Here is a 27,637-nt window from a genome sequence, read left to right on the forward strand (position 1 = left end):
TTTTGGAGATTTAAAGTCCTAGGAAGATTTTTAAATTCCTCCCTAATAATTACACTCCACCCCAGGCTAACACCTTTCAATAAGAAAGTGTTAATATTGGTAAAATGGATATAATATTATCTGGCTACTTAAGGTACCTATAAAAGTAGGTAAAATACTTAATCAAGATTTAACTATTAATTACTGCTTTAAATAAACAAAACCTAGGTCTACTTATTATGAATGATAACTAGGATTTTAAAGTTAATAAATGTGTAAGAAATACCAAATAGAGGAAATAAAATTTCTAATGATTAAATATTACTCTGTCTATTCAATCTAAATTGTTTCAGTGTGGGCCCCAGGAGGATTTCATAGGTCATCAGCTTTATAAGGATAGGTCATTTCATTGTTTATATACCATTAACTTCCACACAATTTCTGAAACATTCTTAAAATAGAATTAGTCTAAACTAATTCAGAAATACTTCCTGTCTGATTCTGATTCATTTTTCTTGTATGGACAATCTCTAACAGACTTTCTCGACTTGTCAACTCAATCTTTTAACTGCCATTCAGACTTTAATTTGTACACAAATTACAAAAATTCTGGATAATCAACATAATTTAAGTTTTGCACGTACTTCGGTTTTGGTGGCCAGGCTTGTTATTTTAGATAGTATAAAGTTTTATGTATTTATTGCCTATTTGTATTCATTCCTCCACTACTTTCTCATATTTCCAAGTTCTTTGGTTCATATAGGATTTGTGACCATACATCTTTTAAGGGCCAACCTCTATTTCCAAAGTACTTCAAATATCAAATATTTTTTTATTCATCCAATACATTTTTATTAAATATATTCCACAAATACATGTAAATGTCAAGAATACAGAGATAAAACATGTAATTCCTGCTCTCAGGGAGCTTACAGTCTAGGAAGTGTCAGACAAACTATTACAACCAAACTGATCAGTGCTATATATGAAACATGAAATAGGGAGGAGGGCAATGTCAGATGAGGGGATGGCGAAGAGAAGTGGAGTCTTGGAAGAAGTGATCTCAGAACTGAAGTTCGGGAGTTGAGCAGGGAATAGCAAGGAGGAAGGGGTAAAATAGGGAAATGAGGTGTTACGGATTGAATCACAAAGACATACTCAAATTTTAAACCTTGTCTTGCAAATGTGAACACATTTGTAAATGGGATCTTTGAAAATGCCATCAATTAAGGTGAAGCCTAACTGAATCAGGGTGGGCCTTAATCCAGTATGACTGGAAAGGAGAGGAAATCTGGATACAGGAGGAAAACAGAAGGAAACAGATGGCAATGGGACAGAGAGAGAGTCTGAGTTATAGATTGCCAACAAGCCACTTAGGAATACTACAGACTTCAGAGAAAGCATGACCCTGCCAAAATCTTGATTTTGCACTTCTAGCCTCCCAAACTGTGAGATAACAAATTCCAGTTGTTTAAGCCAGCCAGCCCGTCATATTTGTATTTTACAGTAGTAGCTCTGGCAAACTAAGGCAAAAGGGTAGTGTAGCAGGCAGGACCTGGGACCTGACATGAAGTTGACTGGCAAACAGGAGAGGGAATAGTTGAGGTTAGAGAGAAATAGTGGGGTCAGATCATAAAATGCCTTACTGTACTATGAAGTTAGAATTTTTTTCTTGAATACAATGGGAAGGACCAAAGGATTTCAAGCAGATTAAAACAAGCAGAGATGTGTTTCAGTAAAAACATTTTGGGGGCAGTGTGATGAATAAGTTCTATGAGATTGGAATAGTTTTTAGGAAGTGATAAGGTAATTCGGGAGGGAAACAAAAAGGCCCTGGTATTAGGATAGAAAGAAGTAATTAGAAGAAATAGTAAGTAAAATTGGACTGAATTAGGAAGGCATCAGAGTTTGGTTTAGATGGTGCTACTCTTCATAAAAGGGAATTGAGGAAAAATACTATGGTGGGAAAAGGAGAGTTCAGTTTTACACATATCAAGGTGCTGTGGAACATCCAAATATAGGAGAAACATTGTTAAGTACATGGGACTGCAGCTCAGGAGAGAAATCCCAACTGAAAATATGGATAGGGAGTTGTGACTTTAAAAGTGATTTTGGAGCTGTGGGTGTGCATAAGATCACCAAACAAGAGTTTGTAAAGTGAGGAAAGAATAAGTCCAAGAATGGAATCCTGAAAACACCGACATTTGAGGTGAAGACCAAATTAGAAGAGGTAGAAATTCAAGAGAAAACCAAGGAAGGATTCATCAACAGGGTCAAAAGCTGCAGAGATCCAATAACAAAATGTTTATAGGTTTAATAAAATGAAGATCATTGGAATCTATGGCAAAAATAGTTTCACTGCAGTAGTAATAGAAGTCAGATAAAAAGAATGAATAAAATAGTGAAGATGAGGAAGTCTAAGATGGTATCTGACCATTTTTTCACATGTTTGCATGTGAAAGTCAGGTAAAGTACTGGGAAACAGCTAGATGGCAACAAATAAGAGGAAGGCTGTTTTAATATTTATTATTATTTTATTTTTAAAGAAGCTTTAGATTACATAAATGATACACTGAAAATATAGGGGGATTCTCATATACTCCATATACCCCAACACTTTTCCCTATTGGGTTGTTACAATATTTAAGATGTGAACATTCTAATATGCTGAAGGAGAAAAGTCAGCAAGGTCTCTGGAAGGTGAGAAAAAATTCAGAGAAAGGACAGAGAAAACCATTTTGAGTGAGATACAAAATACTTTATTCTGAGTGAAAAGGGGGCAGGGGTCATCGCAATGAGAAAATTTAAGTTACAACTCAAAAATAAAACTACTTCTTACCTTCCTAAAATGATAGTGAATTCACTGACAAAGAAAATCCTACGGAGCCTGCTCATCTTTGAAAATGATACAAAACAAGTTAATTTATGAACATTCTTTACAGAGGAATAATATCAGGCCAAAGAATAAGTATTTTCCATGCCATGTTTCCTTTTCTTCAGGAAGCCAGGAATTAAAACTACTGAAACGGATATATAGATAGGGAAATTATATTTCTGCTGAGTACCCAGAAAGCATGACTATACTAAGATGTATTTCCAGCACTTTAAGCTAGTAATCACTAAACATTTTTTAAAACAATTTCATAAAAATAGCCCACAAAAATTGACTGAACGTACCTATAATCGAAATTTTATAAGAGAGCTTTTGCAGTTTTCATGAAGACAAAACAAAACCACTATGAAATGATAATGTTAAGTAGATGGATAGAATACTCACAAAACAAGTGACTCATTACTGTATACCAACTCCACAGGACACCTGACACAAATTACAAATTACTATATGAGATTAACTTTTAAGTTTGCTTGCAAACTAGGAAATTAAATCCAGGACCAAGCATCTACTTTATTTCTTCATTCAATATAGAAATACTAAGTATTACTAAGTACTAGGCCTTGTGTTAGTTGCAAAATTGAACAGGACATTGTTTCTACCTTCCAAAAGTATAAAATCCATCAGGGGACCTGAAAACAATTAATTATTTTAAGAGGATATGTGCTACTAGTTGTAGGAATGGGAATGTGGAAAAGGCACCACTTTATGCCTACAAATATAGGGAAGGTTGCCTGGAGGAAAGAACATTTAAGCTGACACTTGAAAAGAAATAGGAGTCTACACGGAGGACATTTGTGGGAGTTCTCCAGAGAGTGGAAACATACAGAAAATAATGACTGTAAGAAAAACTTGACTTTTGGAGAGTGGGTTCAGCATGGCTGGAGTAAAGGATATATAATAGAAAAATAGAGAAGGAAATAGGTAAAAGAGTGATATATCACTCTCAGGAAATTGGATATTATATATGGATAATAGAGAAGGACTGAATAATTTTAAGAAGACTATATAATGAAATTTGTTTTCAGAGAGAACACTATTGCAATGTAAAAGATGGGTTAGTGTAATACTTGAGATATGGAGACCAGTTAATAGTCTGCTCCAGAGTATAGGTAAGAAAACAAAAAATAAAGAAAAAAACAAAACAAAATAAACATAGTATAGGTAAGTAAATGACACAGGTCTGAACTAAAGCTCACACAGTGGGAGTGGAGAGAAGTGAAGACTAGGGAGATGTTTAGTATCCAGAACTGACAGGACATAAAGAGCAATTACATTTGGGATAAGAGAACATTTAGGGTGACTCCAACATTTCTGGTTTGGATAAGTAGAAACACCCTTGCAGGATTCATTAAAGTAGAGAACAAAGATGGAGGAGCAAATGTTATTTTAGTGCCATTGCAGTTTCAGTCAAATAAATGACTTGAAACAAATATTTTTAATGAGGCCCATGTAATAGCTAGGATCTTTTATTATTAGTAAGATTATTCAGCAGCATCAAAAAATAACTGAGGTCTTATTTATAAGCATCAGAATATAGACTGTGATAAAGGGATAAGGCTAGGAAAAACTGGTCAAATACATCTGTACTTTCAGGCCCTCGGGAACAGCAACTGGACAGTAGCTTAATCAGTACTTTTATTGCATAGAAAGAATATACCAATATGAAAAGGTCAGCTCAGAAAACTGTTCAGAAAGGGAACTTATGGACATGGGGTTCACAAGAATTCTGTTAATTAGCATGCTGTTGCAGAACAAAGATATTTCTTTGGGTTTTCCCAGAATATAGGTAATCATACTCACTTATCTGATCAGATTTTATGCTCATCAGATAACCGTCAAATAGGATTCTGAAAGACCTGATGTCCTAATTAGGAATATACATTCCTCACCTCTCCCCCAATCCCAATAAAAGTCAACAAATAGGCAGCCAGTTTTTTATATGAGAAACAGATAAATGTAATTAGTATTAGTCTATTGCTAAGAAATTGGTATTCCAGGTTTCCTGAAAAATCTAGTTACATGTTTGTAAGGATGAAGTCCATCTGTAATGCCGTCCCATCTGCAACAAGTAGGGATCCCTGGGCAACATCCCAACAATACAGTCTTTCCACACCATGACATAAACAAACTCTGGTTATCTGGTGACAGGTCTTCTAAACCATCATGTATCCAGAAACAGCTCCCATGTGTTACCTAGATATTATAAAGAGAACAGAATTAGACCAATCTATTAGAGCAGTATCCAGTTTAATTAATCTATTTTTCCCATTCTCCTGCTATACTGTTTGTACCTCTATTATAGCATGCATCACATCACTGTATATTATGTATTATTCCTACATAGCATAGTTATTTAGGCCGTCTTCCCACAACTGACTACAATCTCTAGAGGTTATAGATAATAACACATGCTTCTCTTTATCTATTAGAGTGCAAAATACATAGTCTTATGCGTGAAAGACATTCAGTAAATATTTGTTGCATTGAACCTGGCACAATTAAGGCCAACTAGATATTGGAGGGCTTCAAATTAGCTGTATAAGGAATTAAATTAATCCCTGCATGTGATAGACAGTCATGAATGTACAATAACCTGTCAAAAATGTGATCCCTACAAAAACAAGTAACTCTAGCTCTCAGAAACCTTTTCTTTGTGGGGGGAGGGGCACAGAATATCAAGCCTCAATTCTCTCTGTGCCTATTTATTCCTGTGTCCAACCAGTTAGAAGAGGAAAGAAAAATCCCACTCCTATTTATGGTTTTGTTGAAATTTTACCATAACATGGAGATTATGTTTATAGTAATCAAATGTTATGACAGCCCTAGAAAGACTAAGTAAGAGTGCTTTTTTAGCATCCACTTCTTTGTGGTTACAAACATTAAACTGAATGTAGAGTGCTATTAATTTGGATCTGAACTGCTTTTTTGACATTTGACATAACTTTTAAATAAGAAGCTGATTCCAGTTTAGACTATAGTTAGGTTTTAACCAATCCGTACCCTCCCCTCTTCATTTAATTTTTTTTTCTCTCCCCCCCCCCAGTTGTCTGTTCTCTGTGTCTATTTGCTGCGTGTTCTTTTTTGTCCACTTCTGTTGTTGTCAATGGCATGGGAATCTGTGTTTCTTTTTGTTGCATCATCTTGTTGTGTCAGCTCTCCATGTGTGCGGTGCCATTCCTGCGCAAGGTGAACTTTCTTTCGCGCTGGGCGTCTCTCCTTCCTACGCAGGGACAACCCTGCATGGCAGGGCACTCCTTGCACACATCAGCACTGCACGTGGGCCAGCTCCACACGGGTCGAGGAGGCCCGGGGTTTTAACCGCAGACCTCCCATGTGGTAGATGGACACCTTAACCACTGGGCCAAGTCCACTCCCCCCCCCCATTTAATTTTGTTCATGGTCATCCACAATGATTTATATAATCAACACATGTCAACTTATTTTTCCACTGAGTATATTTAAGACTGATTATCACTTACCACTTCATGTGTGGAATACTGCAATAGTATACCAAATCACTTGTTTCTAGCCTCTCCCTTCTGCTCCTTTAAGCCTATCTTTACCTGACTGCTCTTAAGTAGCACAGCACTTTTACTAAGGCTACTTAATATCTATTTAGCATCTACTATGTGCAAAGCACTCATATAGGTATGCTGGAGACAACAAGCATAAATTTTTAAAATTGCCCTTGCCCTTAAAACCTATAGTCTAACTAGAGAAATAACATGTTATGGTAATAAAATATAGGAAATTAAAGGAGGGAGAAAAAAAAGCCGACATGAGGAAGGAAAACACCACGGGCTTCTGAACTAGAATGGCAGTGGTACAAGCAAAACCTTCTGTCTTCTTTGCTGGCAGCTCTTCCAGAAAAAAATAGGCATAAATACAGGCATTCCCAAAGTTTATCTTCAAATTTTTCTTTATATTCCATAATTGTTCATCTCCCTCTATGTGTGCTGTTGTTGTTGTTGCTGTTGTTTTGCATTGTGCTTAGGTAGATGATCCCTATCAGGTTTTTAAATCTCTTTTCTTAACTACAAATTAGCACACCCCATCTTCAAACATCTCTGCAGACATACCACCAAACGTCTGAAACTCAACATGATCAAATTTTAATTCATAAGTAATCCTCAACCCATTTTAAGATTATAAACCTGAGTCATTTTCTATAATTTTTCTCTACCCTCCAAACAAATGCCAAATCCTTTTTATTCTATTCCTTCCATACTAGAACCCTTCCTCACTCTTAACTGTCTTGCCAATATTCTCATCCCCCATCCATCCACTTTCTTCTCTGAAGATGAGCTCTTTCTAAAAAATCACAAATCAGATTGTTTCACTTCCCTCAAAGTTCTTTAAGAGTTCCCCTTTGGAAGTGGGTGTGGCTCAAGTGATAATGCTTCTGCCTATCACATGGGAGGACCTGGGTTCGATCTCTGGGGCCTCTTGGTGAAAAAGAAGAAGAGAAAGCATGCCCTCATGGCAAGCCAGTGCCCACACGAGTGCCCACATGATGAGCCAGTGCCCCGCACAAGTGAGTCATGCAGTAAGAAGAAGACGCATCAAAAGAGAGACAAGGGGAGAGTCAAGGTGAAGGGCAGCAGAAACCAGGAACTGAAGTGACACAATTGATAGGGAAACTCTCTCCCCATCACAGGTCTGCAGGATCGAATCCTAGAGGAGAAAAAATGAGAAGACAACACAGACAGCAAAAAACAGCAGGGAGGGAGGAATGGAAGGGGGGAAAATAAATATTTAAAATAAGAAAAGAAGAGTTCCCCATTACCTTCCTGAAAAAATTCAAACCCTTTAGCATGGCATACGAAGCCCTTCATGATATAGACTCTGCCAACTTCTCCCTACTTAGAACACAATGACACACTGTCACTGATCTCCCAGTTCCTCTAAAGCAGTGCTCTTTAATGCTTCTCTGCATTTACAAATTCTTTTTGTGAGTGCAATACCATTGTCTTCTTTGCCTAGATAACAGCCATTCAGCTTTCAAAACAGGTGCATGCCATCTCTTGTATGATTTCTTCCCTGATAACACCTATCTCCCCTCTATACTTTAATCCTTTCTATAGTGTCAGTGAGTTGCCCTTTCTAAGTGCTCCTAAAGCAATCTGTTCTTAGCATTTTTTTAAAAGGAGCTACCACAGATTGGACCTTGTACCTGTGAAGCATGTGCTCACCATGTCTGCCATTGCATTTTTGGCATTGTTTTAGGGGGTGGGGAGAGATAAATAAATCTTGAAAAAAAGAAAGAAGGGAATCTCCTCATTCACTCAGATGGAAGTCTTAAAGTGAGGAATGAGGATTTCAGAAGTCATAAAGAATAATTTTTGACTTTTCTTTAGTGAGCCACCTTCTCCTGTGTAATACAACCTCACCTTCACCTGATTTCCCAGCTTGCCATCTGCCCTACAGAATCCAGCTTGCCAATTCCCATGTTCATATGACCTATTCTTATTATAAATCTGTTTCTTATAATAATGTTCTGTTTCTCTGGAACATTACCTATCTTACGTGTACTCTAGTAGTGGAGTGCCTTACATGTACTCCTGTGCCAAGGTCAGCAATCAGAACACCACAGCAGCAGGAACCTGAAAATAAGGTGGGAATAAAGCTATATCACTGACCATGAGGAAAGGAACAGGTGGTACCCAAGTCTGTTCTTAGGCCAATCCCCAACCCCCAAATAAATAAAATGAGGCAAAACCTAACCCAGAAAAGAAAATAAGTATAAAATATATAAGAAACTAACTTGCACTTCAGGTTGAAGGGACAAACAACAACAACAACAAACAAGGCATAGCTCTGAAAACCATCAGAGTGGATGGCCTTGAAAGTTGAACAAATTTAACCAGAAGCAATGCCAAAGCCAGTGCGATAAAATAATTCAAGAAACTGAAGACTACAACCGTGAAAGGTCAAGAATCTCAGCACATTCTGCCCAGTTTAAAGAAGACGACTCTTTAAAACGGCTACACCAGGCAATATACTGCATGTATCATTCATTAAAACAAAACAAAACAAAAACAACCAAGTTAAAAAAGATCCAGGGAACTATCCAAGTAGGAACATAGGTAGTGATCCACAATATTCTAAGAAATAAGCAACTGGCCACTAGGCTACCAGATACAGCTGAGCAGATTGTATGTGAATGGCACCTCAAGAAGTTGTGCAGCACACACCTATCCACAAGTACTCAGTGACCCTGGCCATTTCAGACAGGTGAGTACCTACCTGGCTTTGTGGGAGGGTCAAGCTCTGCAAAGGAACTCACTCATGGGAACTGAGGCTAAGGGCATGAAATCAAATTTCCCAGAAGACATTGAAAAAGAGTAGCATTCAGCTTTTTGAAACAACAAAACAAAGATATAGGTCTTGAGGAACTAGGTAGAAGACAGGGAAACTTACTACTAAGAAATACAGGGAAGCCAGACAGGAACACACACAGATAACAGGAAACTGAATAAATGTCTGAGTGATGCAAGCAGCAAATTAATATGATCCTGAGACTAACTTCTATGTAAGATTTCTTAGAGCTTTGCTGCTTAAGAAATGGGTTGGCCCGGACTCTCATGAAGCCATGCCCAAAACACTCCAATCTACTGATGGGGTTTACCTGGCTTTATGACAAAATTATTAGGAAATAAAATAGACCATTATATCACTAGTTAAGAAAAATGTTTAAATCTTCATTCTTTTTGATTTAATTATTTTTTGTATTTTTCATCAATTTTATTCATACACATTAATTAAGCATACAATCCATCCAAAGTGTACAATCTATCCGAACTGTGCAATCAGTGGTATCTGGTATAATCACATAGTTGTGCATTCATCGCTTAAATCATTATTAGCACATTTATTCAATAAAAATAATAAACAAAAAGCTCTACCCCTTAATAACCAGCTTTCAAATCTCTATGCTTCCCCTACCATACACTGTTTCCATCTTTCCAATTTATTTATGTTTTATACAGATGGAGTCAGTAAGTAGTACCTTTGCCTAGATTCTTATAACTTAGCATATTTCCTTTTTTCCCCTCTTAATGGAAGATTATTAACATATTACTCTACACTACTGTCCATATTTTGCTTTGGTTGAATTTTTTGCCTGAAAACATCTTGTAGTATTAATGGACATTTACTCAGTCTCAAAGAAAAGCAGTCTTATATATTCAATATTATCCATATTCATAATTCATGAGGTTTTGCTATGCTATACAGTTCAATATTACATTTTTTAGCTTTCTTTCTAGTAATATACATGACCTTAGACTTTCCCTTTTACACATTGTATCACCCACTTATTAGCACTGCTAGTTACAAATACAATGATGTGCTTTCACCATTTCTATTCATTTCAAAGGATTTACAACTTCTTGTTACCAATTTTTGCACAGATTAACCCACAGCTTTCCAATCTCTAACCTCATTTCTATTTTCTGGTGACTTATATTCTAGTTATTAACTCTATGAGCTTACACAATATATTCAGTTCATAATAGTGCAATCACAGGATTTGTCCTTCTGTGTGTGGATTGCTTCACTCAACAAAATGTTCTCCAGGCTCACTACCTATTATATACTTCACTACTTCATATCTTCTTAGAGATACATAATATTTCATTATGTGTATATACAATTTATCTACTCATTGGTTGATGGACACTTGGGTTTTTTCCATCTTTTGGCAACTATGAATAATGCCGTATGAACATCAGTGTGCAGACATGTATGTGTGTCACAGCTCTCAGTTCTTCTGGGAATATACCTAGTAGCGGTATTGGCAGCTCACATGGCAAATCTATATTCAGCTGTCTTAGGAACTGCCAAACAGCCCTCTGAAGTAGCCATACCATTTTACAGTCTCAATAATATGAATAAACATTCATATTTCATCACACATTCTCGCCAACACTTATAGTTTTCCATCTTCTTTTTTAAAAACAAATAAATTTTATTGATACATATTAGAAAAGCATACAATCCATCTAAAGTGCACAATCAATGGTATCTGGCATAAACACATAGTTGTGCATCACTTCAAATATTATTAGAGGATTTTCATTATTTCAATTAAAAAAAAAATCATCACCACTCAATTTCTCTGTGCTTACCCTGCTATACATAGCTACTATTTCTGGATATTCTTATTTATTTATTTAAAGGCGGTTTTATTGAGATATAGCCATATGTCATATAATCTATCCAAAGTATATAATTAATGCCTTTTAGTATAATCACAATGTTGTGCGTTCATCACCACAAAAAACTTTTAGAACAATTTCATTAGTCCAAACAAAAAACTCTATACTCCTTAGCAGTCACCTCTCAATCCCTCTATCCTTCCACAGCCCTATATAACCACTAATCTAATTTCATCTTTATAAATTGATTTATACTTAAATATAATATAAATGGAATCAAACAATACTTTGTGTTTGGTTTCTTTCACTTAGTATGAGTTTTTTTGGTCTGATATTAATATTTGTAACATTAACATACATTTGTTCAGTTTCACAGAAAAAGTCTTATATATGCAATGTTACCCATATTCATATCTCACATGAGGTTTTACTATGCTATATACAGTCCCATGTTACATTTTTTAGCTCCCCTTCTAGTAATTTACATGACCTTACTTTCCCTTTCAACTACTGTCATATCACTATAATAGCAATGTTAGGTACAAACATTATGTTGTGCTTTCACCATTTCTATTCATTTTCAAAGATTAATACACTTTGTTTTTACCAATTCTGCACTAATGAACCTTCAGCTTTCCATTCTCTAATCTCATTCTATTTTCTGGTGACCCATATTCAAGTTATTAACTCCCTAAGATTATACAATATATTTAGTTCATAATAGTGTAATCTTACCATATTTGTCCTTCTGTGTCTGGCTTGCTTCACTCAACATAATGTCCTTCAGGTTCATCCATGTTGTCACATGTTTTAGGACTTCATTTCTTCTTACAATTATATAATATTACATTGTATGTGTACACCACCATTTGTTTATCCATTCATCGGTTGATGGATACCTGGGTTGTTTCAATCTTTTGTCAATCATGAATAATGCCACCATGAACATTGGTGTGTAAATGTCTGTTTGTGTTGCTGCTCTCAGGTCTTCTGGGTATATACCTAGTGGTATTGCTGGGTCACATAACAAATTTATATTCAACTTCTTTAGGAACTGCCAAACAGTCCTTCACAGTGGCTGTACCATTCTCTATTGCCACCAACAGTGAATAAGTGTTCCTATGTCCCTACATCCTCACTAACACTTGTAGTTTTCTACCTTGTAGGACTTCTCGGAAGATGCAGATTAGAAAGACACAGGACTCTCTCCTCTCACAGAAAAATATCTATAGAGGACTGGCAGAAGCGGCCTGGGGAAAAAATGTTCCAGTGTGTAGAAAACCAGGGGAAGGTGGGATACCACCCAGAAGATAGAGGCACAGGAAAGGAAACTTGGAAGTTAAGACTGCGAGTAGACTATAGCTGCGGCTGCTGGTGCCCCTCCTCCACCCTATGAGTAAAAATCTTTGAATTCTGGGGCCTCTGGCCTGTAGCTATAGACAAAGGGGGCCACAGGGATATACTTCCCCAGAAAACCAGAGGGAGAGGGATGCAGCTTAAGGCTGATTCAGCTTTTGACCCACAAATTTGGTCTGCTGAGTCTCATGAGTCCTTCCAGGCTGGGCTGGGTAGCACCATGGTTTGCCCTGGGAGGTGGCACAGGAATAAAGAGACCTGACCCTCTCAAACACCCTCCCCACTGACCTGGACTGGTTATTTTTACAGAGGGTATTGGAAATATTTCCTACCTGGGAAAAGAGAAGGGGCTGCTAGCAAAGGTTGAAGAACTGTCTCTGAGAAATTTGGAATTTCGAGGTTCATAGGCTCCAGATGGGAACCTCTGTCACATTGATCCAGTCACGTTGCAGGAAACACAATCTGAGCAGGCTTTGAACTGAGAGATCTGCTGGAAGGCGCCATCTTCTGGCCACCCAAGGAAGTGCATGTGAGGGAATTAAAAGTAAGAGAGGCTTTTTCTGGTCTTTACAGCCTCCCTCCCTAAGGCCCTTGGAAATAGGTCTGCAGCCCATTACTCTGTCCAGGGGCCAGACATGAGCAATTAACAGGGATAATCCTAAAGATCTAGATTAGATTGAGCCAAGATTCAGAGAACAGCAGTAACACAGCTTCCCACCACTAAATCCCCACCAAAGAGAGAAACTGAGCAAGAGTAAATTCACCATCATAATCACGTCTAAACAACAGTTAAAAATTACAAGCCATACTAAGAAAATGAAAGAAATAGTCAAAGCAAAGGAATATACTAAAGACCCAGATAAGATACAGGATTTGAGACAACTAGTCAATGAGATTCCCACAAATTTCCAAAGTCAAATTAGAGATGAATGACAAAATGGCTAAAGAGATAAAGGACATCAAAAAAGACACTGATGGGAAACGGACTTTGGCCCAGTGGTTAGGGCGTCCGTCTACCACATGGGAGGCCGGCGGTTCAAACCCCGGGCCTCCTTGACCCGTGTGGAGCTGGCCCATGCGCAGTGCTGATACGCGCAAGGAGTGCTGTGCCACACAGGGGTGTCCCCCGCGAAGGGGAGCCCCACGCGCAAGGAGTGCACCCGTAAGGAGAGCCGCCCAGTGCCAAAGAAAGTGCAGCCTGCTGAGGAATGGCGCCGCCCACACTTCCCGTGCCGCTGACAACAACAGAAGCGGACAAAGAAACAAGACGCAGCAAAAAGACACAGAAAACAGACAACCGGGGGAGGGGAATTAAATAAATAAATAAATCTTAAAAAAAAAAAGACACTGAGCATGCACAAAGAAGAATCTGAAAACCTGAAGAGAAAAGTAACAGAGCTCACGGGAATGAAAGACATGATAGGTGAGACCAGAAACACTTGGAGACATAGAACAGATTCAAAATGTTAGAAGAAAGAATGAAAGAATAAATGATGCAAAAGACAGAATAGCTGAAATTGAAGAGAGAAAAGAACAGAGAGAGGAAAGAATGGAAAAACTGAGCAGAGGCTCAGGGAGCTGAAAGATAACATGAGGCACAACAAAATATGTGTCATGGAAATTCCTGTGAGAGAACAGTAGGAAAAAGAGCAGAAAGAGTATCTGAAAATATAATGGATGAAAACTTCCAACAATCATGAAAGAAATGAACTTACATGTTCAAGAAGCATAGCATATCCCAATGACAATAAATCTGAATAGACCTACTCCAAGACTCTACAAGAAATACAAGAGGGAAACGGATGTGGCTCAACCAAGGGGGCTCCTGTCTACCACATAGGAGGTCCAGGGTTCAATACCTAGGGCCTCCTGGTGAGGGCAGGCTGGCCCATGTGGCGAGCTGGCCCACACAGAATGCCGGCCCACACAGGAATGGTGCCCCATGCAGGAGTGCTTCCCTCGTGGAAATGCCACCCAGTGCGGGAAAGCCACCCCATGCAGGAGTGCTGGTGCAGAAAGATGACACAACAAGAGTCATAGAGGAGAGAAAATAAGAAGGCACAGCAGAATAGGGAGTTGAGGTGGCTCAAGAGAGTACTCGCCTGTCTCCTACTTTGGAAGATCCCAGAATACCAGCAGACACAGAAGAACATACAGTGAATGGACAGAGAGAGCAGACAAAAGGAGGAATGGGGGTGGGGGTGGTGGTGGTAGAAATAAATATTAAAAGAAAAAAAAAGAAATACAAGAATTCAACAAACCAAACACATTTAAAGAGACTGAATCTGAATAGACTTACTCCAAGATATATACTACTCAGACTGTTAAACACCAAAGGGAAAATTCTGAGCACAGCAAGGGAGAAGCAAACCATCACATGCAAGGGATGCCAGTTAAGACTTAATGTGGATTTCTTATCAGAAACCAAGGAGGCGAGAAGAGAGTAGTATAATTTGGATTCTGAAAAAGAACTGCCAATCAAGAATTCTTTATCCAGCAAAATTGTCTTTATCTTTGGTGTTTGACATTCTGAGTAGTACATGTCTTAGAATATGGCCCCCTCTGTCCATAGTCACCTGTGTGCTCAGAGTTTTCCCACTGAGATTCTTTTCTTTTGCCCTTCTCTTCTGTGTGGTGTTCAGCCTTCCCCCTGATGTCCTAATCCTTAAAATATGTCTTCTAAGTATTTTTCTGGGTAAGAAACGAGTCTTAATGTCTCTCTAATCCTCTAGCTTCCCAGAAGTCCTTTGGTTAAATTAATACCACTTCTGGCTTCCTTTTATTGCAAAAAACAGTTTGACTAAATTATAATCTTAAAAAGTTTTGAGCTTTAGCTTCACATTCATATTTTCTGAATATCACATATTCTTAACTGCAAATTCACTTCTAAGGAAGGAGGTATTCCTAAATAGCATTTTACCTAGGACATGTAGAAATTGTGTAAAACCAAATGGTCAGAAATTTTCTTTCTTTGTTAGTAATATCAGTTATTATTGAGTGTGTGGTACACTGCAGGCCTTTCAATAATCATTTTACTTATATTAGTACATTTAATCCTACAAAAACCCTAAAATAGCAATATTTATAATGACAGCTAACATCTACTGAATGCTTACTTGCCAAGTGCATTACAGGCATTTACATGTATTATCTCAGTTAATCTTCATGACAGCCCTATGAAGACAAGTATCTTTAGTATCTGCATTTTATAAGTTATATAATTAAGGGTTCAGGAACTTTAATAAAGTGCTATTGCTAGTAAGTGGAGGATCCAGAATTCTAGTCCTGTAGTCTGACTCCAAAGCCCATGACATCATATCCCAGGCTCTTTTTTTTTTTTTTAATTTATATTTTATTACATTCAGAAAATATGAGGTCCCCATATACCCCCCACCCCCTCACCCCACTCCTTCCCCCATAGCAACAATCTCCTCCATCATCATGAGACATTCATTGCATTTGGTGAATGCAATGGTCAGTGGTCCACTGCACCTCATGGTCAGTGGTCCACATCATAGCCCACGCTCTCCCACGTTCCACCCAGTGGGCCATGGGAGGACACACAGCGTCCGGTAATTGTCCCTGCAGCACCACCCAGTACAACTCCAAGTCCCGAAAATACCTCCACATCTCATCTCTTCCTCCCATTCCCCACACCCAGCAGCCGCCATGGCCACTTTCTCCACACGCACTTTTTTCTTTGTGCAATTCATCTTTACTTTCTTAATTTCCTTTATTTTTATTTTTTTTAAAATTTTTTTATTTAATTCATTTTTAAAAAAAATATTGCATTCAAAAACATGAGGTCCCATTCAACCCCACCACCCCCACCCCCCACTCCCCCCACAGCAACACTCTCTCCCGTCATCATGACACATCCATTGCACCTGGTAAGTACATCTCTGGGCATCGCTGCACCCCATAGTCAATGGTCCACATCATAGCCCACACTCTCCCACGTTCCATCCAGTGGGCCCTGGGGGGATCTACAATGTCCCGTAGTTGTCCATGAAGCACCACCACCCAGGACAACTCCAAGTCCTGAAAACGCCTCCCCATCTCATCTCTTCCTCCCATTCCCCGCACCCAGCAGCCACCATGGCCACCCTTCCCACACCAATGCCACATAGGCTCTTAATCACTGTTTTTACTGCTCTGCAACTGGTATATATGGAGCAAACAGTATTTTTGACAATATTAATGGCACTTCATCAAGTAATATCTAATAAATGCAAGAGGAGCACTAGTTAAGGACAAAGATAAGATTAAAATAGATTCTATATGAATTTGAACCTAAGTCATTATTTTCAGAAAAGTTAACAAATCAGATAGTGAGCCATTAAAATTAGTGAAAGGAAACAATGCTACTCAAAGTTCACAAGAGAAAATACTAATGCAAACCAAAAAAAAAAAAAAAAAAGGACAAAACACCAAACAAACAAAATAAAGTGAAATGCAAGGAAATTTAGGGTGAATCATACCCTATGCTTGCCCAGGATTCAGAAGATAGAAAGCTGATTCCACTCTGAGAAAATTAAGTCTGTGGAAATTCTGTAACTTCACAGTTACTGCGGTTTAATTTTGGTTTAAAAAATTAGTAGATATGCCATGGAAAAAAAAAAAATCTCTATCTGTAAGTAACATAAAGGACCATAGTATTAAATCTAAAGATTAACTCAAGGTCTACACAGTTTATTAGTATACACATTTAATAATAACACTACTAACAACTTACAAGTTGTTGTTGTTTTTTTTAAATTTATATCCTGGTTACACTAATTGCCAGGCTTAAGGAATTATTGTATTGCTCAGTGGTTCATATCAAAATTTGTTAAAGGGGTAGGGTAGGAAAGGAAGAGGAGGAGACATTATTGGGATTTAGAACCATAAAACAATGGCCCACAAGTGCAAAGATCCTGCCTTGGTTGATTCCTGACCTAGTGTGTTCTTTTCATCTAACTTACTGCTTCCATAGAAGGAAATTATAGTTAATCCTTCAATGTGTTTTTGAAGTCATCTAGCTAATAGGGAAAATGACCCAAACACAAAGTTACTGACAGCAGAGTCAGAATGAGAAATAGCCATCTTGATCATGCATATTCTCTCTGGACATAATTGTATTTTTAGATACAAATATTCATTGGTGCACACATATTAAGGACCATTTTAAAAAGTACCTTATTTGCAAATGGGTTTATTCCTTTACAAGTACAAGATTCAGCACTTTGCCTTCAAAATAAATAAATTTATTTAGAAGAGTTTTCAGTTATACTGACTTTAAAAACACTTTCATCCAATACAAAAAGTGCTATTACTTGATTAATATTCCCATTATTTACCTCAAGAAAAATAAATTGCATATGAGATGATTAACATAGTCATCAAGGAACTACAAATTAAAATCACAAGGAAATATCACTACACATCCACCAAAATTAAAAAGGCCCACAGTCCCAAGTGTTGATGAGGATATGGAACAACTAGAACTCTCATACATTGCTGGATATAAATTGTACAACCACTTTGGAAAACTGTTTGGCACCATCTAGTAAAGTAAAAATATACATCTTATAACCCAGCAATTCCAATTTCTGGTTATATAACCCAATAAAAATGAGTGCTTATACCCAACAAAAGACACATATAACAACAGTGTTCATAGCAGTTTTATGGATATTAGCCAAAAAACAAAACTTAAATATCCATTTACAGCAACAAAAAGGATAAAATGTGGTACATTCCTACAATGGAATACTATATAGCAACGAAGAATGAACAACTTCTACAACAAAGAACATGGATGAATCTCACAGAAATAAATTGCATATTTAGTGAGTTTATTTATAAGAACAGGCAAAACTAATTTATGGTGATAGAGATTAGAATAGTGGTTACATTGGGGGAGAGGAATATTTACAGGAAAGGGGGACAGGGAGCCTTCTGGGATACTGGATATGTTACATATCTTGATCTGGGTGATGAGTACATAACTGTACGCAGGTGTAAAAATTCATCAAAATTTACAGTTCAGATTTTGAGGACTTTCTTGTACAAGCTATACCCCAGTTCCAAGGTATTCTCTTTTGCTTAACTTCATTTCTGAAATTCAACCATGTTGTTTCATGTAGCAGTTCATTCTTAATGTTGTATAACATTATTAATATACTACAATTAATTTATCCTTTCTATTGTTGCTGAATATTTAAAAAATTTTTAAAAGCACTAATTTTACTTTGAGATCCAAAATCAGCATTTTTTTCTGCTAATAAGCGCTAAAATACTAAGAAGCAAAGGCCATTTACTTATGAGCCATCTTCTATTTCAAGTTTTAACAAAATGCCTGGTCACATTTCTTTGGAGTCAACCAATTTTACCATGCAGAACTGCACCAAGTTTCAGTACTGAATGACAGAATGACAGAAACAGAAACAGTTTTTCTCTGAAGAAGTAGCTCAGAATAAAATAATGTTTACATAATTTAACTTTTCCTTGTGAACCAATAAAATATTATATCTAGAGGATTGGTCTATAATTACTGAACTATACAAATGATTTCAAAATCATATAGTCTATGAATAGGGATAAGAAATGAGGACCAAGGTAGGTAGGATTGGTGGGGCTGACTATTATATTACAATCTAATGGACACTGCATAACTATTCAATTAATTTCAAGCTCTCTATTTATATTGGCCAATGTTTTTACTATTTGTCTGGCATTATACAAAGTACTCTTTATGTATTCTCTTATTTATCCTCACAATAGTCCTGCAAGGGAAGGTAATACTATTATCTACAATTACCAGAAGAGGCACTGAGATTTAGAAAGGTATTACAGGGAATGGACTACTAAGTGGAAAGCCTAGACTTAAACCAAGGTTTGACGGACATCAAAATTTGAGCTTCCCATTTCCCTCTGCACAGTTCTTCCCATCAACGTATTTATAATTAACATTGAATTTATAATTTTTATAATATGCATATTATAACCATATACAGAATGTACATTTATTTATTCAGCATATGCTTATTAATCATCTATGTGCCATACATTGTTATAGGGGCTTGGTATATATTAGTAATATATTAAAACAAAACAAAAAACAAAACAGGACTTACCCTTGTGGTGTTTATATTCTGCAAGTGGAATATATTCTCCTGTTAGTAGGAGAATACAGACAATAAAAATAAACCCACTACACCATTATGTTAGACAGTGGACAGTGTTATAAGAAGGGATGAAGTGACTGGAAATGTTGGTTGCAGTTTTACATAGGGTAGAGGTGGGCCTCACTGTGGAGGTGAACTTTGGGTAATGACTTCAAGGCAGTGGGGTCAGAAGCATAAAGATACCTGAAGGACTGGGGGTGGGGAGAATAGAGGTGAGGTCAGACAGGTAGAGGAGTGCTGTAGTGGTTGTGTCGGTAAACAGAGTCTGGCAGGCCATCTATAGGAACTTTGGCTCTTGAGTAAAAGGGAACTCCCACCTTTCTCCAACAAATCTTGGCTAATTTAGATATGTTTTTCTAACTAAAAGTTAGAAGAACACAGATGGAATGAAAACATGTACTCCTGATTCTACTTTTTCAGTAACAGACTTTGGAAGAAGGAATTACCTAGTATAAAAATGGACTAGAAAGAAAAAAAAAAGTTTAAACACACATACACAAATAAACAAGGGAACATACTGAGGAGCTATTTACACAAAAACATAGGGCTCCAGAAGATTTCCTTGTACAGTCAGTCAATTTGCGTACTCTCATACTTATTCTCTCGAATTATTAAGCTGGGGTTAATGACAACAATAGAAATTCCCATATTTTTCACAATAAATAGTCCAAATTTGGGGACTTTTTTTTTAGCCGATGCATTTTACATTATCACAGCTAATGTAAAATGTGTAGATGACTAAAGAAGATTGCTAAATAAAGAAAACTAAGTAACCCAATGCACAATAAAGAAAACTGAATAAGCCAATGCACAATAAAGTAACTTCAAATCTCTTCTAAACTTTCATATTTAGTTCCTTTCCCTAAAGCAATACTACCTTTAATTATCACTTATTTATGAATTGTTAAAATAATGACTATCAATTAATTCAGGGTCTTTAAGCTATACAAATATTAATCAGGATTTTCTCTAACAAAGGCAATCCCTGGGAACCTGTAGGTTAAAAGGCCAGCTTCAAAGAAAAATATTTAATAATATTCTTTAATCACAATAAGGTCAGACTGAGTTTAGACAGTCACCCTGATGTCTTTTTTTTCAATAGACAAACAATGAGCTCAAATAGGAAAAGTGAAGGACCATTTCTTTAGATACACAGTGATTCAATTTGTTCAAAATGTAATGCAGTGTCTCAATTACTTTATCACTTTCAAATAAAAGTACTATAGATGTGTTTATAACAATAGAATGGAAAAGGCATATTATTAAACTCTTATGACTATCTGCATACATCTCTTATATTTTATGACTATTGCCTGAAGGCCTCAGATAAGATACAAGGAAGAATTTCTGAAAGTGAGGGTATTAAAAGTGAGTTACTGACAAAGGTTATAAAAACATATTAAGGATCTTTATAAAGAAAAATATAAATTTTCACTGTCAGGGATGATTTGATATTGTCCTACCCAAAAAAGGAATATGAAATAGAGAACTCTCTGGGCCTCACCTATTCTCCTTTTTCTTTAAACTAAAAAGACTTTTACTTTTTTTGTTTCTCCGTTATTATACATCCCTTTTCTGGTAGGTACAAGATTCCCAAATTTGCTATGACATAATAAATAACTATGAGTTGATGGCTAATTTGATGGATAGATAAGTGACAAAGCAAACTTAGCAAAATGTTAACTGTAGAACCTAGGAGGTGGCCATATGGATGTCTACTGTGAAACTGTTCAAACTTTTCTATGTTTAAAAATTTTCATAATAAACTGTTGGAGAAAAATGCAATCTTATTCAAAATATTTTAAATGGCAAGGGGAAACGTCCAAATCCCAGAGAATAATTCTACAAAAAAGAACTAGGAAAGAACTTGCTTCTTATATTTGCAGAGATGGGAAGGAAAAAAAATCACCATAACCCCCTTCCTTTATCTGTCTACCTCTAAAAATGTCAAAAACTGTGCACCCCTATTGAAAAATGAAGTGGAAAGATTTGTTAAAGAATTCTATAGTGAACGTAGGTTCCTCTTACAGACTTGTGAAGAGTGAATTTATATCTGCATCTAAAAATATAAACAATATTTAAATATTTGCCTGCCCACGTAACTTCATTTTCAATACACATTTATTCAGAACAGAGGTAAAGCATACCTTCCTTTGGATTACTTAATTATTGTATTTAGCAATCTCATTTTACTGTGAGTCTACCTGAAATTAATCAAAGAAAATCTGAAAACAAAACAAAAACATAAAAAATGACCAGTACACCAGAAAATTTGTTTACCTACTCAACAGTGTGCATATGATGTATATGTGATATGTATCATAAGTCTTTCAACACAAATGAGCTTCTAAAGTGGCATGGCCAAGGGATGTTTATGTTTGATGTTCCATCAACAACATTTTGATAGTTATCTAACACATACCAACCTCTGCCATTTCATAAAGATAGCAAACGATACCATAACTGAAAAAAAATTGCTCAGTTACTAGTGGGTTCATAATGATTCATTTAACAAACATTTATTGAATACCTGCTATGTGCCAGGCACCATGCTAAAAGACTTATGGATGAGGATGTGAGTAAGACACAGTCCCTGACTTCAGGAAATTCAAGGTTTGGTAAAGAAGACATACAGACAATTACACAAACATTTAAATTGAATGTATATGCTCAAGAGTATTATTGTAATAGAGAGAGAGACATTTAACCTATCTTGAAGGGTTGTGGTTCTCTGGGAAGGCTGCCTGAGCTTAGTCTTAAAAAATGAGAAACAGTAACCTAGGTGGTAGAGAATGAGTAAGGGCAATCCATGCCTGACATGGCACAGAGGAATAGAAGAGCATGTTGTGAGCAGAGAACTATAAGCAGTTCAGACAGCTGGAAATAACAATCAAGGTGTAGAATAGAGAGAGAGGAGACTGAAGAGGCAGGCAGTAGTCACCGGATGGATGATTTAAGGGATATGTTAAAGGTTCTGGATTTTCTTTTGCTAAAAGCATTTTTTAGTAGGGGAGTGACATTTTCAGATTATAGCTTAGCTAGCTCTGGCTCCTGGGAAAAATATGAATGTAAGGGAGACATGTTGACCAGCTCCAGGAATGAGAGAATGAAGACCTAAACCAGAGCAGCAGTAATAGATAGGGTTTTTATTGAAGAAGATGGGCAGACATGACAGATTGGATGTGCGGGTGATTCCTTAGTGGCTGGCCTGGTGAGAATCTATAGATGATACTGTCTCCTAACCAAAGTAGATAATACAGAATAAAAAGCCAACTTGAAAGAGAAGATGATGGATTCAGCTTTGGATGTGTTGATATTGACATGCCTCTGGATCACGGGTTATATAGGAAAAGACATGCAATAGAAAGTTAAATATATGAGTCTGAAAGAGAGGTATGAATGGGACGTTTAAATGTGAGTATGTAAAATACGAGAGGCATCTTAAATTAGGGGAGTGAAGTCTTTTTTTTCTTTTAATTTTAGCTGTCCTAATAGTTGTGTGGTGGTATCTCATTGTGGTTTTAATTGTCATTTCCTTAATAATGTTGAGCATCTTTCAAATGCTTACTTGCCACTCATAAATCTTCAGTGAAGTGTCTGTTTAAATCTTTTGCTGCCTCTATTTTACTTTTTTAACTGAGTTATTTTCTAATCATTGAGGTTTGAGAGTTCTTTATAATCTGAAAACAAGTCCTTTATCAGATACACACTTTGGAATATTTTCTCTCAATGTGTGTGACTTGTCTTTTCATGTTTTTCAAGCATCTTTTGAAGAGCATTAGTTTTTATTTTGTGTAAGTCCAACTTAACGATTCTTTTATTTTATGGATGGTGCATTTGGTGTCACATCTAAGAAATCTTTGCCTAAGTAAGTTCACAAATATTTTCTCCTGTGTTTTCTGGAACATTTATAATTTCAGGCTTACAGTTAGGTTTATTATCCATTTTTGAGTCATTTTTTTTGTACATGTTGTGAAGAATGTATCGAGGATGAGAGGAGAGAATCGATCATGAAAAATGTATAGAGTGAGAAGTATAAAAAAGGTGGTTGGAATCTGGGAGGAAAACATAAAACAAGGCTAAGGAAGCAGTCTGGCAAAAAACGGTGCAAGGCACTGTTGGAGAAACACCAGGAAAATGCAGCATAATTAATAATGTCCACTAAAATCAGCAATGTAAACAGTTTTAACTTGGATGAGGTCACTAGTGACCTTAGAAAGCATTTTCAGTCAAAACAAACCTTTCTGACATCAGAATCAAATCTAACCAACCACTTCATAAGCTCTTAAGGCCTAGTCTGAAATCCCAGAACACCCTTAACGGTCATTTCTCTTTGCAAGAGAGGGTCTGGGCTTCCCGGCACAGAGGATGACTCCGGATCCCAGTCACTCCGCTTGCGGCACTCCGGAATGAGGTTTTGGGGACAAACCCGAAAAGTCACTGCCCCGCTGCAAAATCAGAATCATACCAGTGTGACAGCTCACCCGGGAGGAAGCTAGTTAAATTCCAACAGTGAGAAGGCGGGGGTGGAAACCCGTGAAGTTGGTTAAGCCAGGGATAAACGAGGGAAGTTCCCGACTAACCGCCGCTCTCCTAGTTCCAGCGCCTGAAGAAGGCATCCGCTACCCACCTCCTCACTCTCCCCGCCTCCCCCCGCGCCCGACGAGCGGCGGCCCAATTCCGGATCCGTCTCGTCCCAGACTAGAGTCTCTTTCACTTACCCCGTCCCAGAACGGGGATGCTTAAGTTATTTGCCAGAGGCGATCGTGGGCACGTAGGGTCCTTTCCGGTCGACGCTGGAGGGCGTAGGATGGACTCCCGCTTCCCGCTCCCCACCTAACGTTTCTCGGGCCTCTCGGCCCCAGCAGCCCTGGCAGGCCGCCGCCTACTGCAGCCAGGACCCTGATTCCGGCACTAAGCGCACTCACTCTCCAGCTAGTCGTAAAGTGCAGTAAAGACGGCGGCGGCGTTTTGCGGCAGCGCGGGGGAGGCCGGCAGTTTGAGTTGTCTTTCAGCGTGGTTCCGCTGTTTGCGTCGCTGTTTCTGCTTGGGACGCCAGTTAGGAATTTGGGGAAGGCAGGGAAGCCGCTGCGATTCTCTCTTCGGGTAAATGGCTGCCTCTAGGTTTGGGGAGCAAGAGAGAAAGCGTGGGAGGGTTGTTAAAAGCATTATTACAACCTTTAGTTAAGAGGCGTTGAGTAAGGTTTTCAAACCTCACTCCGTGTCTCTGTTTGGTTTCTTTCTATCTTTGTGTAATTATTAGGTTTTAGGCATCCTTAGTGTAGCTGACACTTTCTTGTTTACTTTGTCCTGCATTCTCCTTCCCCCAGAGTTTGAAATGCTTTTCCTGATCGGCTTGGGCCTGGGAGATGCCAAGGACATCACAGTCAAGGGCCTGGAAGTTGTAAGGCGCTGCAGGCGAGTGTATCTGGAAGCTTACACCTCGGTCCTTACTGTCGGGAAGGAAGCACTGGTAGGTGCTGACGGTTCCCCAGCCTCCTGGGAAGGCAGTTTATATGTGATTTGCATTACAGTAAGCTGAAAATTTTTTTCAAGTCTGCTTATTTAATCCTTTAAAATACGTTCCCTACTCTTAAAGGATCTGAGGAGTCCAAGAATGTGCATGATAGCCAACCAAATGACTTGGAAAATGAAAAGGTGCTTTGTCCCATTTTTCGGGTCTAATTTGTGGCTTTCTCCAGTAAATAGGGAAGGAAAATTATTTTTCACTCTGGGGATGGATAGTTATCCAAATTCCTTATTTTATGAGACAGCCAAGAAATCCTCTCTGAGTTGAGTGCTAATGAGGTGCTGACACAGCCTTAATGAGTTGGTTATATATTCAGAAGCCATGCTGAAAGCTTCACTCCTTTGAAGTAATTCCGTAGAGAATGGTAATCACCTTTCTGTCAGTATCATGACCAGAGATATCTTACCTTTAAATTGACATCTCCCAATAGGGCTTACACTCATGCACTTGCATATATTTAGTATAGGGATGAAGTAACCATAGAGTTTATTAGAGTGTCATACATTTAGCTGGTTCTTCTTAAGGACTGAGAAAATTTTGGAAGAAGGGTCAAGTTCAGACTCATCAAACCCAAGTAGAATGGAATGTCCTTAACAAAAAGATTTATGAACATTTTATGGAAAGAGGGAAGGACATTAGAAGTGTCTTGTCTACCTGAGGATCTTCCAAAGAGGGGACCTAGGGAATTTCAGGTCTTTTGGCCTCCTAGATTCAAAACTTGAAACATTCTGAAGGTCCAAAGAGTTACTTTAAAATCTTAGTGAAAGAATTAAGGCCTTCTACTTGAATTGGCCATGCATTGAAATAAAAATTTAATGACCAGCTTTGTTTGATCTTTGGACTCCAATTTTTGTACTTAAGAAGGAACTGTAATAGCTCAAGTTAATGGAAGTATCCTCTCTAATCAGTGATCAAGGAAAATTAGAATGAACTTAAAAATCATCTAATAGAGTAGAGACAAATAACTCAGCAGTTTTTTAGAATAAGGGGTCAGAGTATTGCGAAGAGGAATGTTTGCACTTGGTTTTAAGTCTGCTACATGTGACCTAGGACAAATCCCTTAACTTTAGTTTCTTAATGTGTAAAATGGGAACAAAAATGGCTTCCTTACAGATTCTTAGTGTAGTGTCTGGCACAGTTAGAATGGTGGTCATTAACGGACACATTTCTAAACTTATTTGAACCTCAGTTTCTTCATTTTTCAGATGGAGATAACCACATTAGAAGGTTGCTTAGGGTTTTGTTAAGTTATTGTATGTGAAAGTGCTTTGTAAGTTTAAAATGCTTGCCAAATGTTTATTGTGGTTTTTATAATTTTTTAAAGTAGAATTTGTTGTTGTTGTTGTTGTTGTTGCAAAAATGTACCTGTAGAGTTATTACTTTCAGAGTTGAGATCTGGGGCTGTGTCCGACCTCATCTTGAGGTAAATGATATGTACTTAAAGTGCTAGAATATCTGTTCCTCCATAATAATAATCACATTTATGGAACAGTTACTATGTACTGCTTTAAATGCTTTACATGTAAAATTGTTATAGGATGGTTACTCTCTAATTACTATTCTCAATTTACAGGCACAAAGAGGTAAGAAACTTGCCCAAGGTCATACAGATAGTGGGTCACAGATCTAGGATATTAACCATTTCTGAGTTCAGATTTGCCATCATGACCTCTACACCCCACTGTGTCTCTGTGTTCTTAAGATAGGATAGTTAATAGATACATGAAGAATAACTGTCTGAGAACACATGCAGAGAAGGTAGGATTCAGGTAAAGTGGCCAATCCCAGATCTCTTCCTGTCACAAAATTTCATTGATCTGCCCACCATGACCTCCTCCACATCTCAGTTCGTATTCTTCCCTGAGCAACTTGCCATACAACAGCTTCCTTACATGAGTCATTTGGGAATTAAATACGGTATGAATAAATAAATTCATTCCTTATATTGCCCAGTAAAATCTTAGAGCCACTTTCTTTTCAAGCAGATCCTTTCTCTCCATTTTTTCCTCCCTTTTTATTTTTCCTTCTTTTTTAAACATTGATATTTTTAAAATGTCAGCATGTGCTCACACACCTATATCTATCTATCTGGAATAAATAAATTCATTCCTTATATTGCCCAGTAAAATCTTAGAGCCACTTTCTTTTCAAGCAGATCCTTTCTCTCCATTTTTTCCTCCCTTTTTATTTTTCCTTCTTTTTTAAACATTGATATTTTTAAAATGTCAGCATGTGCTCACACACCTATATCTATCTATCTGGAATAAATAAATTCATTCCTTATATTGCCCAGTAAAATCTTAGAGCCACTTTCTTTTCAAGCAGATCCTTTCTCTCCATTTTTTCCTCCCTTTTTATTTTTCCTTCTTTTTTAAACATTGATATTTTTAAAATGTCAGCATGTGCTCACACACCTATATCTATCTATCTGGTCTCAGTTAACTATAGATAATTATTGGACAGTGGGAAAAAAGATTGGAAAAAATCTGTTTTCTACAGCAAGTATGTGCTTTTCAGTAATCACAAAAAGATAATATTTTACAGAATG

At 37.4% G+C, this 27,637-nt stretch overlaps 1 protein-coding gene and 1 long non-coding RNA gene across 5 annotated transcripts in view; one reads left to right on the top strand and one right to left on the bottom strand.

Moving 5' to 3' along the window:
• Positions 1 to 806: 806 nt before the first annotated feature.
• On the bottom strand, positions 807 to 24,521 carry LOC131279699 (uncharacterized). 3 transcript variants are annotated; one of them, XR_009187114.1, is made up of 3 exons: positions 24,281 to 24,502; positions 8,429 to 8,478; positions 807 to 5,068 (listed from the first exon to the last, which is right to left on the bottom strand). It is a non-coding gene; the product is annotated as an uncharacterized lncRNA (long non-coding RNA). The 3 variants fall into 3 exon arrangements; XR_009187113.2 differs by having other exon boundaries at positions 8,393 to 8,478; positions 24,281 to 24,414; XR_009187112.1 differs by lacking the exon at positions 8,429 to 8,478 and having other exon boundaries at positions 24,281 to 24,521.
• The window catches only part of DPH5 (diphthamide biosynthesis 5), a 38,998-nt gene continuing 35,837 nt past the window's right edge, over positions 24,477 to 27,637 (top strand). For both annotated transcript variants that reach the window (XM_058303112.2, XM_071217220.1), the window contains exons 1-2: positions 24,477 to 24,665; positions 24,890 to 25,032. In XM_058303112.2, coding sequence (XP_058159095.1) covers positions 24,898 to 25,032 — 135 coding nt within the window. In that variant the 5' untranslated portion in view covers positions 24,477 to 24,665; positions 24,890 to 24,897. The remainder of the gene's footprint in view (positions 24,666 to 24,889; positions 25,033 to 27,637) is intronic.

This window comes from Dasypus novemcinctus, chromosome 9 (assembly GCF_030445035.2).
Source record: "Dasypus novemcinctus isolate mDasNov1 chromosome 9, mDasNov1.1.hap2, whole genome shotgun sequence".
Classification (NCBI taxonomy): Eukaryota; Metazoa; Chordata; class Mammalia; order Cingulata; family Dasypodidae; genus Dasypus; species Dasypus novemcinctus.